The sequence below is a fragment of the Tiliqua scincoides genome, chromosome 2 (genome assembly GCF_035046505.1).
Source record: "Tiliqua scincoides isolate rTilSci1 chromosome 2, rTilSci1.hap2, whole genome shotgun sequence".
Taxonomy (NCBI): Eukaryota; Metazoa; Chordata; class Lepidosauria; order Squamata; family Scincidae; genus Tiliqua; species Tiliqua scincoides.
In genome coordinates, this window is record NC_089822.1 from 40,610,868 (window position 1) to 40,631,845 (window position 20,978).

Genomic DNA, 20,978 nt, shown 5'->3' on the forward strand with positions numbered 1-20,978 from the left:
GGGGAGAAGGGGAGGTACGAAGCCCCAAGGGTGACATCCTGGGTGGAGTGGAGGGAGCCCAGGAGGCTCCGTGGGGCGGGGGAAGGAAGGGCCACTTGGTGCCTCTCCCAGGACCGAGTGCCTGGTAGCCCCTGGGGACTCCCTGCCCAAACTTCGCAGGCAGCTCCGGAAGAGGCAGGGAGCAGGTCTGGAGCCGGGAAGGAGGCGCTGTCCATGGTGCTACAGGGAGCGACAGGAGCGGATCCAGCTTCGCTTTGCTCCCTCGGGTTCCCTGGCGAGTCCTGCCGCAGAATCGAGGCTGCCCCCGCCTCAGCAGGTCTGCCCAGCGGGGCCCACCCCCTCCAGCCAAGTGAAGGGTTGAGGCGTCAACTTGAGCTCGCCCTGGCTTGCCTGGGTGCTGAAACCCAACAGCTGGTCATTAGAGGGTGGGAGGAAAAACACTACTTATACTTTATAACACTAAGTTATAAGAATAACTTTTCTCCTGTAATTGGAACAGGTAGAGGGAAAACTGAAGGGCTGGATCGAGATTCAGTCGGATTTAGGTACACGTTCCAGCCTTTGGAACTCATTTACACTTGAAGGTTCCAAATGGAACCTTAGAAGCTGATCTCTCAGCAACTGAGATTTAAGGGGAAGGAAACCTTTCGAGAAAGTCCTCCTGCTGGCTCAGACCAGGTCTCCAGCACTCCAGCCTCCAGGTTGCACAAGAGCTGTTCTCCAAGGAGAATCTTGCTTGTAAAATGGCTTTACAACAGGCAGGAAAAAAAATTCAACCATGAGAGAGAGAGAGAGAGAGAGAGAGAGAGAGAGAGGATTCTTGTTAATGTTCGTGTTTCTTTTTAAAAAGAGTTACTTTGACAGTAACCAAAGGACAGGAAAGCCACAGAGCAGTTGAATCCGCCCTCCAGGTGATTGCCGCCCCCTCTCTTCTTCCCCTCCCCAAGGATAGGATGATGAATTAAAATATGAAAATTGCTGTTGCAAATTGTTCAAAGAAGCGCGGAAACAAGGAAGGTGAGGGTGTCAGCGGGGTCCTTAAGCGAAGAACAAATCCCACAACTAAAGGAGTCCATTGAACGTTGGGGCAGAAAAGGCGGCATATAAAAGTGATCCATAAAAGGGCCAGTGCGATGAAGAAGAGATTATTCTCTCTCCTTTCTCTCCCCCCCCCCCACATAGACACACGATCAATCAAACTCTGGGGATCTTGTCAGAGGTGGGTATTTGGAGAATGGTTCTGGCCTCCACAGTGGTCTTCACTACAGGAAAATCGGAAGAGAAAGTGGGGCGAGGGAAGGGTGGTAGCCCTTCTTTGCGTCCAGGGCTCCCGATCAAAGAGAGTGCTCAAGCAATGATAATTCAGTGGTTTACTTTCCTCCCCGAAGGCAGCTTGAAAGCAAAAAGCTGGACTGAGAGGAGTGGGGTGAATTATTTTTGGGTGGGGGAAGAATTGAGATCAGATGTAGCGAAGAGCAATGCAAATGGCCAAGGGGGGGCTTACTTCCGAGCCCTCCCCCCCCCCCGGGGCAAGCAACGAGCAGCTCCGGGAAGAGTCCTCTTTACCTGACCTCAATAAACTCATCTAGGTCGACTGTGGGGAGAGGCCGCTTAACTCTTTCCTGGGCCCCGCAGGTGCCAAAGCTCGGCCGTCAAGGTGGACTCCCCGGTTCCTTTTCCATGGCCAGAGCTTGCAAGAGCCCCGGAACCGGACGGAGCCTGGTTCTGAGCCCTCGATCCCCTCCGCTTTTCCTGGGACATCCCCCCCTCCCCCGAGAGTCTTCGGAAGCTTTGCTTCTCGGAAGGGGGTCAGATCTTCCTCCAGGTGAGAGTGTCCAGCTTCGTGGTGCAGGTGAAGACGCGAGGAGGCTTGATACGATGGGGGGAGGGAGGTAGACCCGGCCTTTCAATGACGGGGGGGGTTTAAACTCGATGGGGGAGTGTGCCTGGCCAAGCTTGCCTGGTATTTCTGCCCAGTCACCGACCCCCTGGACCAGCATTTCTCCTCGGCTCCCAATTCCATTGCACTGCGGGCAGCTTTCAGCTAGCTAGCTAGATAGATAGATGCAAGCAAGCAGAGGGCAGAAATACATTTGTGGGGCGGTTTGTGGCTCCTGAACTCTGCGCAGCGCCTTGACGCTAAGCCCTCTCCCAGTCCAGGGCTACCGACTCAAAGCGCCCTGGTTTGCCTGTTCCCAGAAGCGGCACCCCTTCCCCCGGTTTTTCCGCCACGCTTCTTCTCTTCTTCTTAACAGTCTGCTTCTTGACATGGCAGACTTTGGAGAGCTGGTGGGGGGGGGAGGGTCAGTCTGGAAGCCACCCCCATGTCTCACACGCCAAATTCGGGGAGGGTCCTAACTGGAGCAGGAGAGTTTGGGGCATGTGATGGGGGGGGGGTTATCACGACATCTAATGTGAAGTGCCATCTCCTGATCGCGAGAGGAGAGGACATACATCCTGCCCCCCCCGCACCACCAGTGGCTGAGGAATGCCTGGAGGGCAAGCAGCCCCCACACTGCTGGTGTGATGAGTCGTGTGTGGGGCATACAGAGCCAGATCTGCTGGCTGCAGTCCGGGGCCCGTCAAGCCGCATCGAATCTTCCCTTGGAAGTCGTGTTGAGGGTCCTTCTCCCCGCGCCTCTTCCCGGACCAACGCGCTAGTCTCGAGTTTCCCCTTCAGACGGGACTCCGCGGCCAAAGCCCGGGCAGGTCGCGCAGCTCTTCAAGGGGCGCCTGGGAGGCCAAGCTCCCCAAGAAACTCTCGGCAGCGTCTTCGCGCTGGGGATGAAACGGGGATTGTCGCCGCCTGGTGACCCATGAAATGTGGGGCTGAGTCTTCTCTTCAGGCCGGAGCATTTCATTATGCAAATCAGGAGCTGTGGCTGATTTGGCGAGGCGCTCGCAGACACACGCACCGCACTGGGGGGAAGGGGGGCACCGCCAGCCAGGGCAGAGTTGGGGGGGGAAGTTCGTTTGCACACTTGGGGGGGGGCGAAGTCAACAATCAACGGGGCCTTTCCAGCCCTCAGATGCTCAGCCAGCCAGGCCACGTCCTTTCAGTGGTGAGTCCAACTTTGGGTGTTCAAAAAAGTAATCACAAAAAGGCTAGGGACCGTCTCCACCCATGACAGCCTTCAAGATGCACGTGAGAATCAGTTCCCAAACGGGTGGGGGAGATGGCCGGTGCCCTTCCTCTGAGAAAAGACACATGGAAATGCCCCACTTCAGTGAATTTCCAGTCCAATGGCCAAGGATTTAGTGGCAGGAGGGCACCGAGGCCTTGGGACCTTCACAAAGAGGCACTTCCCAATAACTCTACCCAGTCAGGCTTTTCCCTTGAAAGGACAGAGCTGACAGCCAGCAGACCCTCCCCTCGACTTCAGTTGCCCAGATGTAAAATGGAACCACTCCAGAACGACCCCACAAGTTTATTGGGAGGCGAACAAAAACATTCACAAGCAGGTTGGGGAGACTCTTGTGGGATTGAGCTGCAGGATGATGGCATTATTGACATTGCATTTTGGGACTGTATTTGTGTTAGGTTGTCAAAAGAAACTAGACACTCCCATAATATTTATTTCTCACAGAAATAAAGGGAGAACATTGTTTAAGGAACCCATTAGGATTTGAAAGCTGTTGCACCCCCAAACTGCAAGCACCACACAATTCTTCATCAGGAAAGGAGAGGCAGAATCAGCTCATTCAGCATAGACCAAAAGAAGGTTTTTCCACATGCTTTGTGGTTTCAGCTGAATGGAACACAAAAAGCATATTCCATCTAACTTTCCCATTTTCAATAGTTATTGACCTGATGAAGAATTCTGCTTGATTCTGCATCACTTTTGAACTACTGACCCCAAGAAAGAGATACTGTTAACACCATTTTCCTGATGGTAGAACCTTGTGATCAGTAAGTGTGCACTGCTTCAAGCCCTGTAAAATCTTACAGACTTGGCTGCTTGTGACCCTCTCCCCACCCTCACCCCCTACTCTGAGACATTGTTTCCACTGTCCTGGCAATTGCAAAGAGAGTGGGTTCACTCCAGAATTTTGCTGAAGACGTCAGGCTATAAAAGGATGTGAAACTTCAAATCCATTAATCTAAACCAAACAATTAAACCAACATTGATCCCTCCAAAGTGCAACTCTGGTGTGCATTGGTGTGTGTGTACATAGCTCAAGTGCTGAAATGCTTAGGGGGCAGTTTTTTCTCACAGTTCATGTGCTATCTGCCCCCTCTACCCCATTTATGATCACAGCCAATAGCTTCTATGGCTTCTCTCACCTATACAGTAGTTGCTGCTCTTAATCTTGGTCAAATGATGGAGACCTGAGGATGCCAGGGCACATTCCATAAGAGCTAGGGGGCCCTAAAGGAGGTGCTTTTGCCATTCACATGCCTGATCTAGAAGAAGATCCTATAACACCTGTCCATCAACTTTGACTTGGTTGATTAAAGACAGCTCTCATCCTCCTCCTCCTCTGTCAAAGCACCTCAACAGGATGCAATAAGAGGAGCTATATCAGACAGGCCCTAAAATCTCATGAATGGCATCATCTGTGCATCACGCACATGGGCAACACTCTCCGCATCAGATCAAAACAAAACAGGAAGATTGGGGATGGGCTGAAGGCCCCAGAGAGGTGGCTAATCCCCTTTAAAAATGTTGTTGGTTGGCTTGGGGAAGGAGCCCAGCTTGTGCTTAACAGTGCCATGACTTTCAAACAAGGTGGACAGCACAACCCCATGTAAGCACCTTGACTCAAGAGTAAGGCCCATTGAATTCAACTGGTTTACTCCCATAGGAGGTCAACCTTCTGCTGGACAGTGCCCAGAGAAATGTAATGACTGAACTTTTGCCAATGAGTATCCACTTCTCTCCTACTGGAACAAAAAGAGTTTGGGAAGAAGAAGGCTGCCAAGGACCCTTCCATAAGGAGCAGCAATAATCCAACAACTCCCGTCAATTCAGTAGTCTTGAAATGATGCCTGAACTGACTCCTATGGTGATGAAGCTTGTACAGAGTGGAGGAAAACTTCATGGACCTCAGTTGTGAGTGTTGTTGGGTGCCAGAGGTCTCTCTCTTGCTATTGGTTCTATAGCCTAATAAGGCTAATCTTCTGCCATTCAAATGTACTCTTCCCTTTAATATGCAATATGGTTGGTCAGTGTATTGCAGCCTTTTCAGAAAAGTAAAATATTACCTCCCTTCCTGTTTTTTTTTTAGAATCTTGATTGCTACTAATGGTGTTCAGACAATGCACTTTATATTGCTATTCTTCCTCTGGAAGAAGCCCTGGGACCAGGGCCTAGGAGAGGGGGGTAAAGGGGGTAATTTGTACCAGGGCCCAGGGTCAAAAAGGGGGCCCAGGAGTCAAAGGAGGGGGCCCATAAATTTCCCAGGATCTAACATTTTCCAATCTGTTCAGACTTGTTGCCAGCATGGGATGCTGGGGACGCTATCACAAGCATGCAACTGCAGCTACTGGCAAGCCATATATGCTTAGGGGTGTGTTTGGTTTTCCATATTACTGTATCTAGCTGCTGATGCCACATGGGTGGGTAGACCTGGGCTCCAAAGACTTTTCCAGCTATCTCCACTCTCCCCTTCCACCCTGTTTCGCACCTCCCTGCCCCCATTCTGCTCACCTGTCACCACTCTCCACTGCTTTGTTTCACCCCTCCCCCTTTGCAAAGGGGCCCTAAAGAAACTTTGCACCCCCTGATAAAATTCCTCTCAGAGGCCCTGCCTGGGACGACAAAGTGTAAATGGTGATCCAGAGACTTAACTGTCCAGTTTGCCTACTGTACCCAGATCAGGCCTGGTCAGCACGTGAAGAGTCCCACACATGCCCCTCCTCAGGTCCCTTGACAAGACTGGACACAGTAAAGCCACACCCACAACTTACAAGAGAAATTATCTTTATTTTTTTAATCTTTTATTGGTTCAGTGTAAACAGAAAAAAAACAAACCTTTTACAACTTCCTGTGCTTTACAATTCGGTCCAGAAGCAGAGAAGGAACACAAATCAGGCAGCAGGCACGCTACAAGGTGAGAAGCTGGTGGGACCGAAAGTGTAGTAATAAGAAATCTCAACATTGACACTTTCAAAAACAGAGTCACTTAGTGAGATCTGGCACCTTGCAAAGCCCCAAAGGCTTTCACAGAAGACAGAATGCAGCCTAAGATTTGTTTTCCTTTGTTTATGGGAGAAGCCAAAGATTTCATAGTTAGGAAATGCAAATTCATGAAGGAAAAAAGAAAATGCATCCCCCAATCAACAACACTGACCAGAAACACTACCAAAAGGTTTGATGCAAAAAGTATGCTGGGGGGGGGAGGGGAACTAATTCCAGAAAGGTGATATGGGGAGAAATAAGAGGGGACCAGAATTGTCACACAGGGGAGATGTGAACAAGTAAATGGTATTAGGAACCAAATTTTACAGAAAGCTTCTACAACTACAAATCACACTCCCCAATTTGGAAAAAAAGGAAATCTAGTTAGGCAGTGTTGCAACTTGCAAGTCTAAAAGGGCCTCCAATAGTAAAAGAGGAAAATTGAAAAATGCCCCAAAAGGGGACATAGGAAAAAGCAGAAAAGTTCAGTCAGCTCCACAGTGATGCACCGGACACAGTGAGACACAAGTTAACATGAATTACGAGTATGTACTTGAAGCCACTAGCTCTGGCCTTCTGGAATCAACAGGGATCACAATTGGCAAAGGGAAGACCAGCAGAGATCTACCCCTCTAACCTATACTGAAGAGTAAGGATTAACTCAGCATCACATATTTGGATAGTCTACACAGCAGTTTCAAACATGAGGGCAAATAAGGCCAACCTCTCCCCTCCCCATTGTTTTCCAAAACGACAAAGCTTTCATTTAAAACAAGAGTGGAAAGTGGTGATTACTTCAGATCTTAAAACCACTGAATGAACACAATGTGAACCTCCTCCTGCTCTAAAAACATTAGAGGCACCAAGAAAAGCCCACTTGCAGACAAAAACATGAGAAACTTGAATGGTGATTAGCATCTTTGCATGCTTATTCTAGAACTAGCAATAGCCTCCCGCTTTAAAAACACCAAAGTTCACCATTCACCAGGAACCACACCAAGTCTCATTCACAGGAATGCATTGGCAGAGGACCCTGCGCACCTCCTATCTCACTGCTGGCCATCATCCAGCAGAAGTACCTTAAGGGCCCAATCCTATCCAGCTTTCCAGTGCTGATGTAGCCATGCCAATGGGACATGTGCTACATTCTGTGGTGGTGGTGGGGGCAGTCACTGAAGCCTCCTCAAGGTAAGGGAATGTTTGTTCCAACATTTGTTCAGGGCTGCATTTCAGCTGCATCAGCGCTGGGAAGCTGGATAGGATTGGGTTCTAAAGCTGGTTATTTGCAAGCTGTACACTGGATTGTGGCTATGGCTTTCTTAGGGCACAGGCAGAAGTTTCCCAGTGGACTGGACCCAAGAGCAGTTGCTGGCAAAATCGACCAATGTCCTCCCATTGGGAAGGTTGGGGTCTCTACAACCTGTCACATGATGCAGGTAGGAATTATTTAAAAGAGCCACAAGTCATTAGGAGAGACAAGAAATAGAAGAAATGAGAAAATGAAATTGTGGTTTTGGTCATAAAAGTGACTAGCAATGTCTGTAATGCAATTTTTTTTTTTTTTTTTTTTGCTATCAGTATTTCACAGTGTCTGCAGATGGTTAAGGTAAAAGTTTGGCTTCAGGAGTTCAAAAAGTGACACCCTTCTGAGAGAGAAAACATCTTTCCACAAGGGAAAGGAGTGGGAGAATGGACCTGCAAGAAGGTGAACCCCATTTCAGAAGCTCATGAGAAGGTCTGTTGCCTCCCCAGTGGGACCTTGGGCAAGAAAAAGGCTTCTGAGAGTGGAGAAATCCTGTCTTGGTACCAGCTAGCATTTTTAAAAAGTTAGTAGCAGTTTGATCCGTTCCAAAATAGAGATTCTGTTTGAATAAAAAATAAACATTTCAACCAAGTATTGGCAGTAAATCTTTTAAATACTGATATTATTTGACCAATATTACATTTGTGGCTAAAACACTTCTTCCACTTTTTAAACTGTTTCAGCAAACTCTCCAGGAAATCCAAAATATCCCAAAGCAAAAAGTGCTGAATAAAAACAGGTGGTGCATTTGGGCATAACATCGAGACTTTTTTTCAATATTCAGATTTACACAAGCCCTGATCAGAAAAACCTGATCATTCTCCTGAATAAAAACAACCTACCTATTCATTGTGTGTTTTTTTCCAGCCTGATTCCCAGCCTCTCTTCAGCCTTAGCAGGAAATGCAAGTTACACACACAGTAAAATAGTCTTGGTTATCGGTACAAGAGGACCCTAAACAGGTCTACGTGCAAGTAAGACTCAGAAGTGCCACTGACATCACAGCACCCTTTAGGATCTCTCCAGGTGGTGATGTTCAGAAATTTTAAAAAGCCACTTTAGCCTTAAAAAACAAACACCCAAATCGTGTCCAGGAAATTACGAAGCAGCCTGGCGGGTGGGTGGGAGCTGGCTGAGGCGGGGTTTTTGAACTGAGGTCTTCAGATCTATGAATGGGGGGGGGGGGGAGGCGGCAAGCAGGCTGGTGGAGGGCGCGGGCGGCACTAGGACCGGGAGGAGCGGCGCGGCGGCCTGCCATCAGCTCGGTGCAGGGCTCTGTCAGGGCAATTAGAGCTGCACCAGGCTGCGCCGTGCAGTGCTGCTGTCAGCCTTAATCTGCGCAGTGATGGGCAGCCCGAGATCCAAGCCGCAGCCCACAGGAAGCGCAGCCAGTGAGCCCTCATTGCTTTGACAGCTGCACTCATCTAGAAGGGACGCAAAACGCTCCGCTGTGCAGGCGGCGCCCCGCACCCGAGCAGGAAAGCGACCTAATGAGGGCTGGCGCTGCAGACCGAGCCGCCCGCCCGCCCGCCCTACAGCTCCTCGGAGCGGATGCGCTGCGAGCGCCGCGCCGGAGCCGCCTTGCCGGAGCTGCTCCTCGCCTCCATCGCCTCGCCGAAGAACCTGAAGATCGACGCGAAGCTCATCCAGGAGGTCAGCTCGTGCCGCTCCGTCCCTGCAGCGAGGAAAGCAAGCAACAGCACCGTCATTGCTGGAGGAGGAGGCTCTCGGTCCCCACCCCAGATGCAAGCCTCCCCACTGGAGTCCTTCGAAAAGCGCCACCGTGTGAGGTGCCCAAGTACCCACAACCCTTGCGCTCTGCGCCAAGGACTCCACTGGGGAGGCTCTGCCCCGGAACAAGAAGTCCTTGTTCAGGCTCAAAGGACTCCAGTGGGGAGGCTCTGCCTCACCTGCCTCCCCCCCCCCCACCGCAGGTCCAGATCTGCCAAGTGCTTACTGCAAGGTCACCAGGCACCACTCATACACACAGCCTTGTTCAAAGAGGGAGGCTCGCCTGTTTGCTGCAGGACCCTTGTTAGCCAGACAGAGGACCTGGGTTCAGGGCTTTCCTCTTGAGCCCCCTTCTCCCAGAGCAAACCCCTTGGAACACAGCGGCCCTTCTTCAGAGGATATGTGCCTGCGGAGAACGAAATCCTCATCGCTGAAATCATTGCAGGAACGCACCTCCGAGCAAACGCAGCCACGATTGGGCTCACGGTGACCAGATGTCATAAACCACAAAAGTGGACAAAATGCAGGCACCTCAAAATGTAGGACAACCAAGAAAAATGGAGGACATGACAAAATAAAAGCTAAAAACATTCATATATTGATTTCATGTGGTTGATTTAAACACTAGATTACTTATTATTAAATTTAAAACTATACTACATATAATTTATTAATTACAGTAAGACTAAGTGCTGCCTGCAGGGGCCTGCCTGTTCACAGGAAAAAGGAGGACATTTAAGATTTTTCCACACCATGAGGCTAAAAAGAGGATATGTCCTGGAAAAAGAGGACATCTGGTCACCCTGACTGGGCTGGAAAGGGAAGAGCCCAAGAGTGCAATCCTGGGTGTGTCTCCTCAAAAGTTAGTTTGACATTCAGTATGACTTTCAGCAAGGGTTGCAGCCCAGCTAAGGAGAAAAGGAAGAGGCTTTCTAATTAGTTCATTGAGAAAAGGTGAAGTGTCCCATCCTCTATTCCCAGCTTGAAGGTTTGCCTGTGGTTACTCAAGGTTGCACATCCTGAACGTGTGAGGCACGCCATTATTAAAGCAGTGTCAAATTTACTTCCCCTCCTCAAGTTACAGGTCATAGTAGGTATGTGCAAGCTCTTGATTTTAGAGGCAGGCTGCCTCTGATTGCCAGATGCAGGGGAGGGTACCAGGACACAGGTTGTGTCAGTTGTCTTTTGTGCTCCCTGAGGCATTTGATGGGCCACTGTGAGATATAGGAAGCTGAACTAGATGGGCCTTTGGCTTGATCCAGTGGGGCTCTTCTTATGTTCTTAAAAAATCAAAAGCAAAGAAACAACAAACCTTGGCCTGGGGGGAAAAATGCTGCTAACCAGCCTCAAACAGGAGAAGGCTCTCCTGGACTGATAAAGAGAAGAATTCTGTCTGCCTCTTCCTCTGGGAAACATCTGGATCTTTCCTACAGGAATTATTTTCATTTATATTTGCTTTAAAGTTCAAGATGCTTTATAAACAGCATCTTACTTGTCCTTATAACCATCATGCACTGCTCTTCCCTCTTTAGAAAAAGAACAAACTTGGGCTGGAACTAACAGCATTGAAATGTTCTCCAGGCAGTGAGGCAGGTTACCCACCCTGGACATCCAAAGTCACAGGTTGATTTGTCCTTATTTGGGTGACCAGCTGTAGAGGATCACTCCAGGACCTTTCCAGTACCTTTCTCCAGTACCTTTTCTGGAGATGAGGGAATTTTTGTAGTGGCAGCTTCTCTTTTCTCTCACCCTCCATGACAAGCTGTACCAGTCAACCCGCCTCTCCCTATGCATATTCTCCTGTCTGACAAGTTCTTTCACTATAGTTAGGAAATCAGAACTATCACAAAGAATTACTGTTTATTATTGTGCTCAATATACTGTTGTCTACACAGAACCTTCTCTTCAGTAGTGCAAGAAACCAACTGGAACTGGTAGTGGTGACACAGTCTTCCTCATCTTATGTAAACATATAGGATAAATCAGTTATAACAACAATGCACAGTATTTGCTAGAATTTAAACAACCTGGTATCTTAAGTCTGATTCAGAAAAGTGAGGGTACATTGGGGATTCTTTTTCTTGTTTTATGTTTTTCCCCCATTTTCACATTTGCTTGGATAAGGACTCCCCAAACCATTTACTATCCTGCATATTGCTTTTATAAACCAAACAGCAACAGTAAGACTAGTCTGAAATACCCTGAAATACCCCAGCAACCAGGTGTCCTGAAAGAGTTCAGAGCCCTTCCTAACGCATAATGCAATTATGCAGAGATGCTGCTGGGAAGCCTCCAGATCCCAGGCTCCTGTATGATACTTTAACATTGTTAATGATAATTCACCACTCTGTAATAGTAGGTCATTGCTATGGTTACTCTACAATGGTGCAACACTTTGCTTTCCCCTTCAGCTATTCGCTGAGACCTGGTAACCACATTTGTTGCCTAGCAACAGTTTTGTGAGAGTATCACAATCTGGGAGTTACAACAATAAAGGACATGATGGCCCTGGCCTACCCTGAAGGAGAGCTTGCCTGATGGGTGGTTGGGTGACTCTGGGATGGAAGTGATACACACAGAGACATACAAAAAACCCCAAGTCCCTGCTGGATCACACCAGTGGTACGATACCAGCATGCAATTATAAAGCCCCCCCCCCCCCAAACCAGCTTTCTTATTACTCCCACAAAGAGATCCCTCTCCAGAGGCAACCACTACAATAAAGACCCTTCTACAGTGCATATATGTCCCCCAACAGCGGCATGCTTTTCAAATCTAATTCACAGATATATTCCCCCACACCCTTTTAACACTTAAGGCAGGTCACTTCCCGCAAGGATAATTCCTCCACAGATGCCTTTTACAAAAGGCATCCGCTATCATAAGCACTTTTTAAACAAAGAATTTGTATCGCAGCAAACATCCAGAAGACCTTCTATTAGGACACAAAGAATTCACTGTCACACAAAGGAAAATATAGATGCAAAGGTACTTCACTGTCCACATCTCCAGCATAAGTCTTACCCAAAGATGCCTCATGCAACCTTTGGCATACTGATTCTGTTATTGGAAAAATCATCAACTGCCCAAATCAACTACTCTCCTTTTAAAACAGGTTGCCACAACAACATGTTGTTGCTTCCCTTCTCACTTTTGACTCCATGTAAACAGAACCCATGGGTAATCAATGATTTCCAGTCACAAATTCATTTCATTCTACGCATTAGCACTATAGGGAGCTTCTCTGGACAAGTATTTCCCACCCACCCACAGTACACTCATATCCCCCTTGTTGCTATAGATCTCTTAATCACACACACTCTCTCATTCCTATATACTGTACATTCATCTGTAAACATTTGCATTAAATTACTTGCAGGGAGATTTAGGTGTTTTATTATTTATCCGATACATTTTTTTTGTAAACAGCTATCTTCCAAATGCACATGACAAGAAAATAAGTGAGAGAAGCTAATTGTGCTTCTGTCTTTTCTCCCTCTCTCCTTCAATATGCAACCTACACTTTTCCTCAGAGGACATCATACTTATATGTGCAGTTATTACTAAGAATATGATCAACTTAAAATTTCCAATAGCAAAGATGAATCAATGGAAGGGGGGGTTATTTAGGGGTTACTGTCCCCTCCAATGTCTTTGCTAAAGAAACTAACTTACACACCAATAATCAAAAACATATGATGTTGGCAACCTTCAGTCTCATCTTTTAAAAACGGAGTAAGATAAAATTATTCTGGTTAGCATGTACTGCAGCAGCAAAAATGTCAGCTATGTCAAAAACTGCATTCTGTTTGCCAGCTCTCCCTGTATTGTTGCTTCAGGATCTTCTGGTAAAATGTTTTGTGCTCCAAGGTGAAAAATTTGGAGTAATGAAATCCACGCTGTATAGCCCATTTGGAGGAGAAGCCTGGATATGTTTCATTTGCAGAGATTATGATGCTTACTAAGCAAAACAGTTACTATATGTCATATTTGACAAATCATAAGGCATCAATATCTAGGAAAACAGACCCTGAAAGAGGGGTAAGTAAATAAGTAAGAGGGGCTACCCTCTTCTCCAGGAGCACTCTGGATTTCAGAGAAAATTCAAAATTCACTTCTACAAACAATAGTTCAGATTTGGAAATCTGTACTGTCATCTCTTATCTCAGTTTTGGATCAGCCATTATTTGTTGAGTTAAAAAAAAACAAAACCAGAAACAATTCAAGAATCAGGAAGCCAAAGGTAAGAGTCTTGAATGCTAATGGACTACCATTACAAAATACAAATTAGAGGAAAATTTGGCAGTAACTCCATACCATGGGTTGCAGTGCATCAAATATTGCGCTTTGCGACAAACAAGGTAGTGAAATAGAAAGCAACAAGGTTACCAACAAAGTTCAAAAATTAAATACAGCTTTAGATACAACAATCATGATCTACAAAATATTATTAGAAGAATCACTGGGTAACCAAGTTGCTCTACGTTTGTGTGGAGGAAAAAAGATGTGGAGAGGGAGATATCTGAGGCCACATGAAGTACACTATGGAGTAAACCCCCATAAAAGCCTGTCTGGTTAACTGTGAAAGAAAACCTGATAAATACTATACAGACCAGCAGTTTTCAAAGTTTTTCTTCTCATGGCACACTGACCTCTATGACTGTGCCTCTGGTGATACTCTTGTAGGTTCTGCAGTTCCGTTTCTAGGGCAGTGTTTCCCAACTTGGCAGTCACAGCCCCCCAGGGCAGGCATGTGTGTTTTTATTTGGGATGCCACCCCCTTACGGAGAGTAGCAGCTTGACCAGGGACCTATGGCACTTCTGGATTTTACTGCCATCTGTGCAAAACACATGTAAGTATAAAATGTCGGTGGCAGTTAAGTGAGTACCCGCCTTAAGGGAGCAGCATCCCAAACAAAGGTTGGGAACCACTCCTAACAGGGTAACCGTCTGTAGTATTGAATTGTCTGTCCCTCTTCCTCAGCCAGCTCTAAGGAGCTGGTGGAGGAATGGGACAGACAATAACTTACTACAGGCAGTTGCCCTAAAAACAGAGCCGCAGAACTCGGAAGAGTTTTTTAGTGATTTTCAAACACTGTGGTCCAAACCTGCTAACCGTTTATGGTACATTGGTTGAAAATTGCTGATAATATTATATTATTAATTATTATTATTATTATTATTAACAGTATTTATATACTGCTTTTCAACGAAAAGTTCACAAAGCGGTTAACAGAGAAAAGGAAATAACTAATGACTCCCTGTCCCAAAAAATCTAAAAAGGTGCAAAAGAACCAGCAGACAGCCACTAGAAAAGACACTGCTGGAGTGAGGAGGGCCTGTTTATTCTCCCCTTGCTAAATAAAAGAGGAGTACCCACTTGAAAAAGTGCCTCTTACTCAGTTAGCAGGGGCTAACAATATACAATTTATTACAACTTTAAAACAATGTCACATGAAAATAGAAAATCCAAAAAGTGGATGAGGATGTAATGTTTTAGGCACATTCAGACACATGTGGTGGGATGGTAGGAAAGTGTATACTTTATATAGAAAAGTACTGGCATGCATCGCTTAACAACCTTCCGCTTAACAACAGACCGCATATATGACAGTGGTCAAAGCACAATAAAGATGCTCTTAATGCAAAGAAGAGGTAATCTCCAGTAGCCTGTGCAGCCAAGTAATGTCTGACAGGGAGTGTCTATTTACACAACAAAGGCACTAGATCGGGATGAATGTTCACTTAATGACCTAATTGCATTACAACAGGGATTGGAGAACGAATCCCTGTCATTAAGTGACACACAATGGTATTTAAATTTCTATAATTATAAACCAAGATAGACCCAGAACCTGCTAGCATTATCATCACCATTTGATGTATCAAACAAGGATACTACATAGAGATTTCTGTGTGTGTGTGGACAGACAGACAGACAGATTTAACAATGGTTAGAAGTTGAAAATCCTTGGATAATATATCATTAGACATCTGATATAAAAGAGTATAGAGCATGAATGGAAAAAGTTACTGAGCAGTTACATGAAACTAAGGGTGCAATCCTAACCCACTTTCCAGCACGGACACAAGGGCAATGCAACTCCGAGGTAAGGGAACAAGCATTCCCTTACATTGAGGAGGCCTCCGTGAGTGCCATCCAATTGCAGGATGCAGCACACACCCCATTGGCAGAGCTATGCCAGCGCTGGAAAGTTGGTTAGGATTTGGGCGAAAGTTTCATAGAGATTCAGTTCACATTATTTTCAGTTCAGTATAGTATTATCATTTGTAAATAGATGAGATTGTTTGAAATTACCTCCAACATCTAATCAGTCTCACTGGAAAGATCTTCTACATTTGATCAAATTTGCCATGATTTGTGAATCCTGTTCTCCTTTTACAAAGATGCATTCTAACTACATTTCCTTCAACATGATTTGAAAAAAAGCATACTGAAAAAGCATACCACGTTATACATGGTTTCTTAAGTTTTAAGTGTATTATTGTAGCTTTGATATTAATATAATAAAATTCTATTATAAATAAAATACTTAGCTGTCTCCAAAAAAAGAAAGATTTCTAGTAGCAACTCTACATGCTACCTTTCTACAAAACCAATTCAGAAGTTTGAATCTAGAGGACCTGATGATTCAATGGGCTGAAGCAATTTTAACTTCTCATTCTCTCTTATCCAGTAACAATCTCACTGATGGATGAACCATTTCCCTTGTGGTAAAATCACTACAATGGCTTTCTACAATTATGATGATCTGTTGCTTGACTAGGATTACTCTAAAATCCTAGCTCCCTCATCTTGTCACATATAAATGCTGGCCATTTGTAACATTTGAGATGCCAAATTTTGTTCATGGATATTCAGTGAACATGGGGGGAGGGGAAGAGGACACATATTCCCAAAATTTCACAGTTTACAGATTATGGGCACCATCCATGGGGATGTTAAAATGAATTTCTTACTATTTAACAATTTTGCCAAATGCAAAAGCAGGTGACTCAAAAACATAAGCTGGGCAGTGAAATCCTAACTTGCGTTGGAATGGGGAGGCCAGCAAGCTTGCCTGTATCCAGCACATGCTTGGGGCTGAAAGTGGCTCAGCCCGGGGCAAGGCGAATTGCTTCCCCTTACCCTGGGGAGAGCCGCTGCAGCTCTATTTGGGCTACTTGGAGCAACTTGGAGCTGCCCTGAACTTCTGGGAATGGGGTCAGGATCTGGCATAAGTGCCAGGTCCTGGCCCAAACCCCTGCTCTCCTGCCCATGGGCCCGCCTGCCTTCTTCCTCTGCAGAACACCTCTCTCCTGCCCTCCCCTCACCCCCCAGACCTTCCTGGCACAGATCTACCTTCCTCTGTTGGCAAGGAGGCTGGATGCAGCCTTCACAGGCTAGTGCACATCCTTGCACCAGCCCAGCAGATACTCAAGGAGACTTTACAGCAAGTTTGTGACCGCCCAGGATGGTACAAAGGACTTGCGCCAGTCTTAGGCTTGTGCTCTAAGAGTCCAATCATATCTGACTTACCAGCACCAGTGCAGCTACAATGCAGCCCCAAGATAAAGAAATCAACATTCCCTTACGTTAAGGAGGCCTCCATCATTGTCCCTCCACTGCAGGATGCAGCACATGCCCTATGGGCACAGCTGCATTGGTGCTGAAAGGTTGGATAGGACTGGGTATTAAATAATAGTAAGATGTCATAGGCATAAGACCTACGATAGCGAGTGGTAGTTCTCGCAACACTAAAAAGAGAGAGTATGAAAAGAGACGCTAAATATTGACAAAATCATAATGAATCAGACAGAAGACTATGGATAGGAATATGAATACCCAGTGTAGACCCTCAAAAGCATTTTGTGGTTTGTATATATTAGAACACAATTCTAATGGTGCACTTGGCCAGTGCAAGTCCCTTGCACTGGCTTGGGAGTGTTGCAAACATGCCGCAAAGCACGTTTGCATCTCCTTGGGTGTTGGATGGGCTGGTACATGCTCCAGCCCAAGGAGGCTGCATTCAGACTCCACTGTGCCGACAAAAGGTAAGTTCACACTGGCCAGCGCAGAGGTCTGGTGGGGCATGGGAAGGGCAGGGAGGAGGCATTTTGGGACGGGGAGGGTGGGCAGTGGGTGGGCAGTGGGCAGTGGGCAGGACCATGGGTGGGCAGCAGGAGAGCAGGGGTGGGACCAGGACCCAGCAATTTGTTCCAGATTCTGACCCCATTCCCGGGCAGTGCGGCACAGCTCCAGACTGCTCAGATCTGCGCCACCTCTTTAGGAGGTGCAGATCCGAGTAGACACGTTGGGACTGCTGCAGCTCTCCCTAGGGTAAGGAGAAGTGTTTCCTCTTGTCCTGGGCTGAGCCACTTGCATCCCAAAACTTGCTCTGGGGCAGGCCTGCCGGCCTCTCTGTTCCAGCATAAGTTAGGATGGCGCTGTTAATCTTATATTTTTCTACAACATCTGCAATGAAGAATTTGCTGAGGGAAGATGAGAGACAGGGCAAAGAACATTTTCTCTCTGTTATACTCTCATTCTTCATACTGATCCAAATAAGGAAATCCACATGGGGAAGGAAGTTTCCACTGGCATGTATCACTTGTTGATTCGCTAACCAGGGGGTAAGCTGGATTGGCATCCAAATACATAGCTCAGCAAGCATGTTGTCTGTTTATAGTGCATTGCTTTCAACACGATGCACATCCAAATGTGCTTTACACTGAAAATCCAGTAGAGACAGGCAGATGTCTGTGTCAGGCATGCATCAGACCCCTTTACTTGGACTCCAAGCTGAAGGGAAGCAAGCAGCAAAGTGTTTGCTTCCATTCAGCCTAACTCCCACCAACTGTCAGTTGAGAACTGCTTTCTACTGCCAATGCTCAGAGGCTGCATTAGGGCAGTGTGCATGTGCACCAGTCACTCACCATTCTGGCTTTGTTAAATAACAGGCATTGGGGGAGGGGGGCGCATTCCTATGCATATCAAGAATGTAAATAAATCAATAAATCAAATGGTTTTTGCATCCTTCTGATATGCAACACTGACCATGCCCCTGGATCCCTTTTGGCTCTTAGCACATCTGTACACAATAATGCACTTTATTGTTAAGGAAAGTGATGTAAAATTTAAGAGACATTGGACTTTAGCTGCACATTTCTATGGGCAACAAGCTATATCAACCAAAATACCCTGGAGGCACCTTTTTGCTACAGAAGAACCTTTCTGAAACTGTCAACCCTGCTGAAGACACTTATTGAAACATGTTGGGCTAACTGTATTGATAAAAATGGGCTCTTGGCATTATTTGAGTGTCATTTCCTCTCAACTTTTTAGCTGTTTCTGGTGCTGCTCCCCCTTTTTTGCTTAGTGATAATGAGCATAATCACTGCTAATAAAGCCGATAGCTAATAAAGGCACCCCCTTTCTTGGTCTATAGAGGTCTATATAATAACTTCATGAAATATCAGTTGGCGAAAAAAATGTAGTTAGATATCTGTAATCAAAGACATTGATTGTGGTGGAGCTAAAATGATGAAAACAGCATCACAAGGGGAGGTAACTATTAGTATAAATTCTTTGCAAAAGATAGAATGGTTAGGAAATGGAAGAAAATATGAAGTATTTGTGAATAAAAACTATTTAAATTCAGTGCAACTGAATTGAGCAATACAATACGCACACATAATAATGACACAGGACAACTTTGAGAAATAAATCGTAGGGGACAGAAACATTCTGAGAAGTATGGTATAATGAGAGGGTGTATTAAAATCAATGAGTGGCAGATGGCTAGAGCATTCTGGAATACGCTACCATCAAGATTTTCAATTGTATCAGAAGCAGTGAACACAAAGAGCCCATATAGTTTCACAGGGGACTACTTCAAGATATGGAAGAAAATAACTGCTTAGGAAAAGAAGAATATGTGAGATAACCAATTTAAAAATCTGAAGAGGTATTTAAGGAGGCAATTTAAAGAGAAAGGCAAGAAAAAGGCAAAATGGTTCCATATAAGTCAAAAGGATTAAGGGAAGAGCTTTAATTTAAGGGAAAAATAAGTAATAAAAATAAAGTGGATTTATTAATGAGATGAAATAGATAATTTATCTAAAAGGGTACGATTGAGAACAGCTTTAATATCAGTCTAACAATAAAGAAAAGTAGTACTGACAAACAATGAAAACTTATCAATATAGCTGTTGCATTAGGAAAAAAATAGATGAGGGAATTCTTAGAAAAATTTAATATACAAATCAGCAGGTCTGGATGACAAGCATCACAAAGTCGTAAGGGAATTAGTTAATGAATTTGCTGAACTACTGGCAATTATTTCTGAAAACTCATGCAGAATAAGGAAGATACCAGAGCCCTGGCGTGGGTGGAAAGCAACTATTGTATTACTTTAAAAATAAGAAAAGAAATTACTGTGTGGTAAATTTAACTGCAATTCTGGGAAAAAAATAACAGTACATCTTAAAAGGAAAAAACCACACACACCTACAGGGTTATGAGAAATTTAGGAATAAACAGAAGCAGATCTGTCAATAATAATTATATCAAACTGAATTACTAAGTATATAAGCAAAGAGGTTAACTAAATTAGTGATTTCAATGCTTGTTTTCCCTAGTATAAGAAAGGCCTTCCTGAAATTGCATGCAAAGAATTGCAGCTTTTATTAACTTTATGGGCCAAGAAAGTTCCATTTCTATCCTTCTTGAGATAGATAGAGCTACTTTATTGTTCTTCTCAAACCATGATATATATACATGACCCAAAAGTAGGTGGACAGTAGGTGGAATAAATGTTATCATTTACTGTCCACCTATCCTGTATATATATAGAGAGAGAGCTGCAATATTTCTAAAACTAGAAAAATACAGTAGTTCCAGCTTAGAGAACCTCCTGTGCAGCACTGGGATACATGCAAGGAACTCCTTGCCTCACAGAAGTTTGACAGCACTGATCAACCTGTTGGGGAAGAAGGTGACAAGAACCAGACACCTCAATCAGCACTGTTAGACTTAACAGAGACAATGTATTTTTTGCATTGCCTCTGAGGGGCAGATCATGCAACTCCTTGATGCAGAAGGAGTTTGCTGTTCTGTCCTATTCTCTTCTGCGTGTGAGTGGCCTTGATTCTGAAAGTGAAGCACAGAAGCCTGTGTCCAGGCAATGAGAGTTCTTGCTGGACTGGACACATGAATCTGGGTTTTATTTTTTACCTCAATGCTTTTGTTTTGTAGATTATCTAGGTATACGATAACATCTTTAAGATATTATCCAGAGATACAATGAATATCTTCTTATGAATAGCGGTGTCATAAATAATAGCCTAAAAATGGGTATGCCAGCATACAGGGCTGTACCTGTACCTGTCTGCAGATGCGTGTGGCCTCTGGGAACCAAGTGCCTCGGGAACTAAGTGCCAGGTAAGGCACGAGAGTTTAGCATCTGGGCGAGAAGAAGGCAAGGAGACCTCTGAGTTTTGGAGAAGGAGAGGAGGAGGAGCAGGAGGAGGAGGTAAGTGTACTCATTCTAACGCTTTGTCTTTCTAACTCCCTGTCTTCTAACCTCAACCTTACCTTTAAATCAACCTTAAATCAAAATTGAAAGTTAGCACCTAAGGGAGGTACATAGGTCTACTCTGAGCAGGAGCAGAGTCCTACTCGTGAGTAAGAGCAGAGTCCTACTCATGAGTAAGAGCCCAAGGGTCAGGCATTTAAATCAAAGTTGAAAGTTAGCTGTACCTAAGGTAGCACCTAATCGAAGGAAGGGAGGAGGATAAAGTGAAAAGCAGGTTTTTCTACT

General features: G+C 45.4%; 1 protein-coding gene across 7 annotated transcripts in view; it reads right to left on the minus strand.

Moving 5' to 3' along the window:
• Positions 1 to 5,905: 5,905 nt before the first annotated feature.
• The window catches only part of ARB2A (ARB2 cotranscriptional regulator A), a 286,644-nt gene continuing 271,571 nt past the window's right edge, over positions 5,906 to 20,978 (minus strand). For all 7 annotated transcript variants that reach the window (XM_066614983.1, XM_066614985.1, XM_066614980.1 and 4 more), the window contains one exon: positions 5,906 to 9,100. In XM_066614983.1, the coding sequence (XP_066471080.1) occupies positions 8,958 to 9,100 (143 nt within the window). In that variant the 3' untranslated portion in view covers positions 5,906 to 8,957. The remainder of the gene's footprint in view (positions 9,101 to 20,978) is intronic.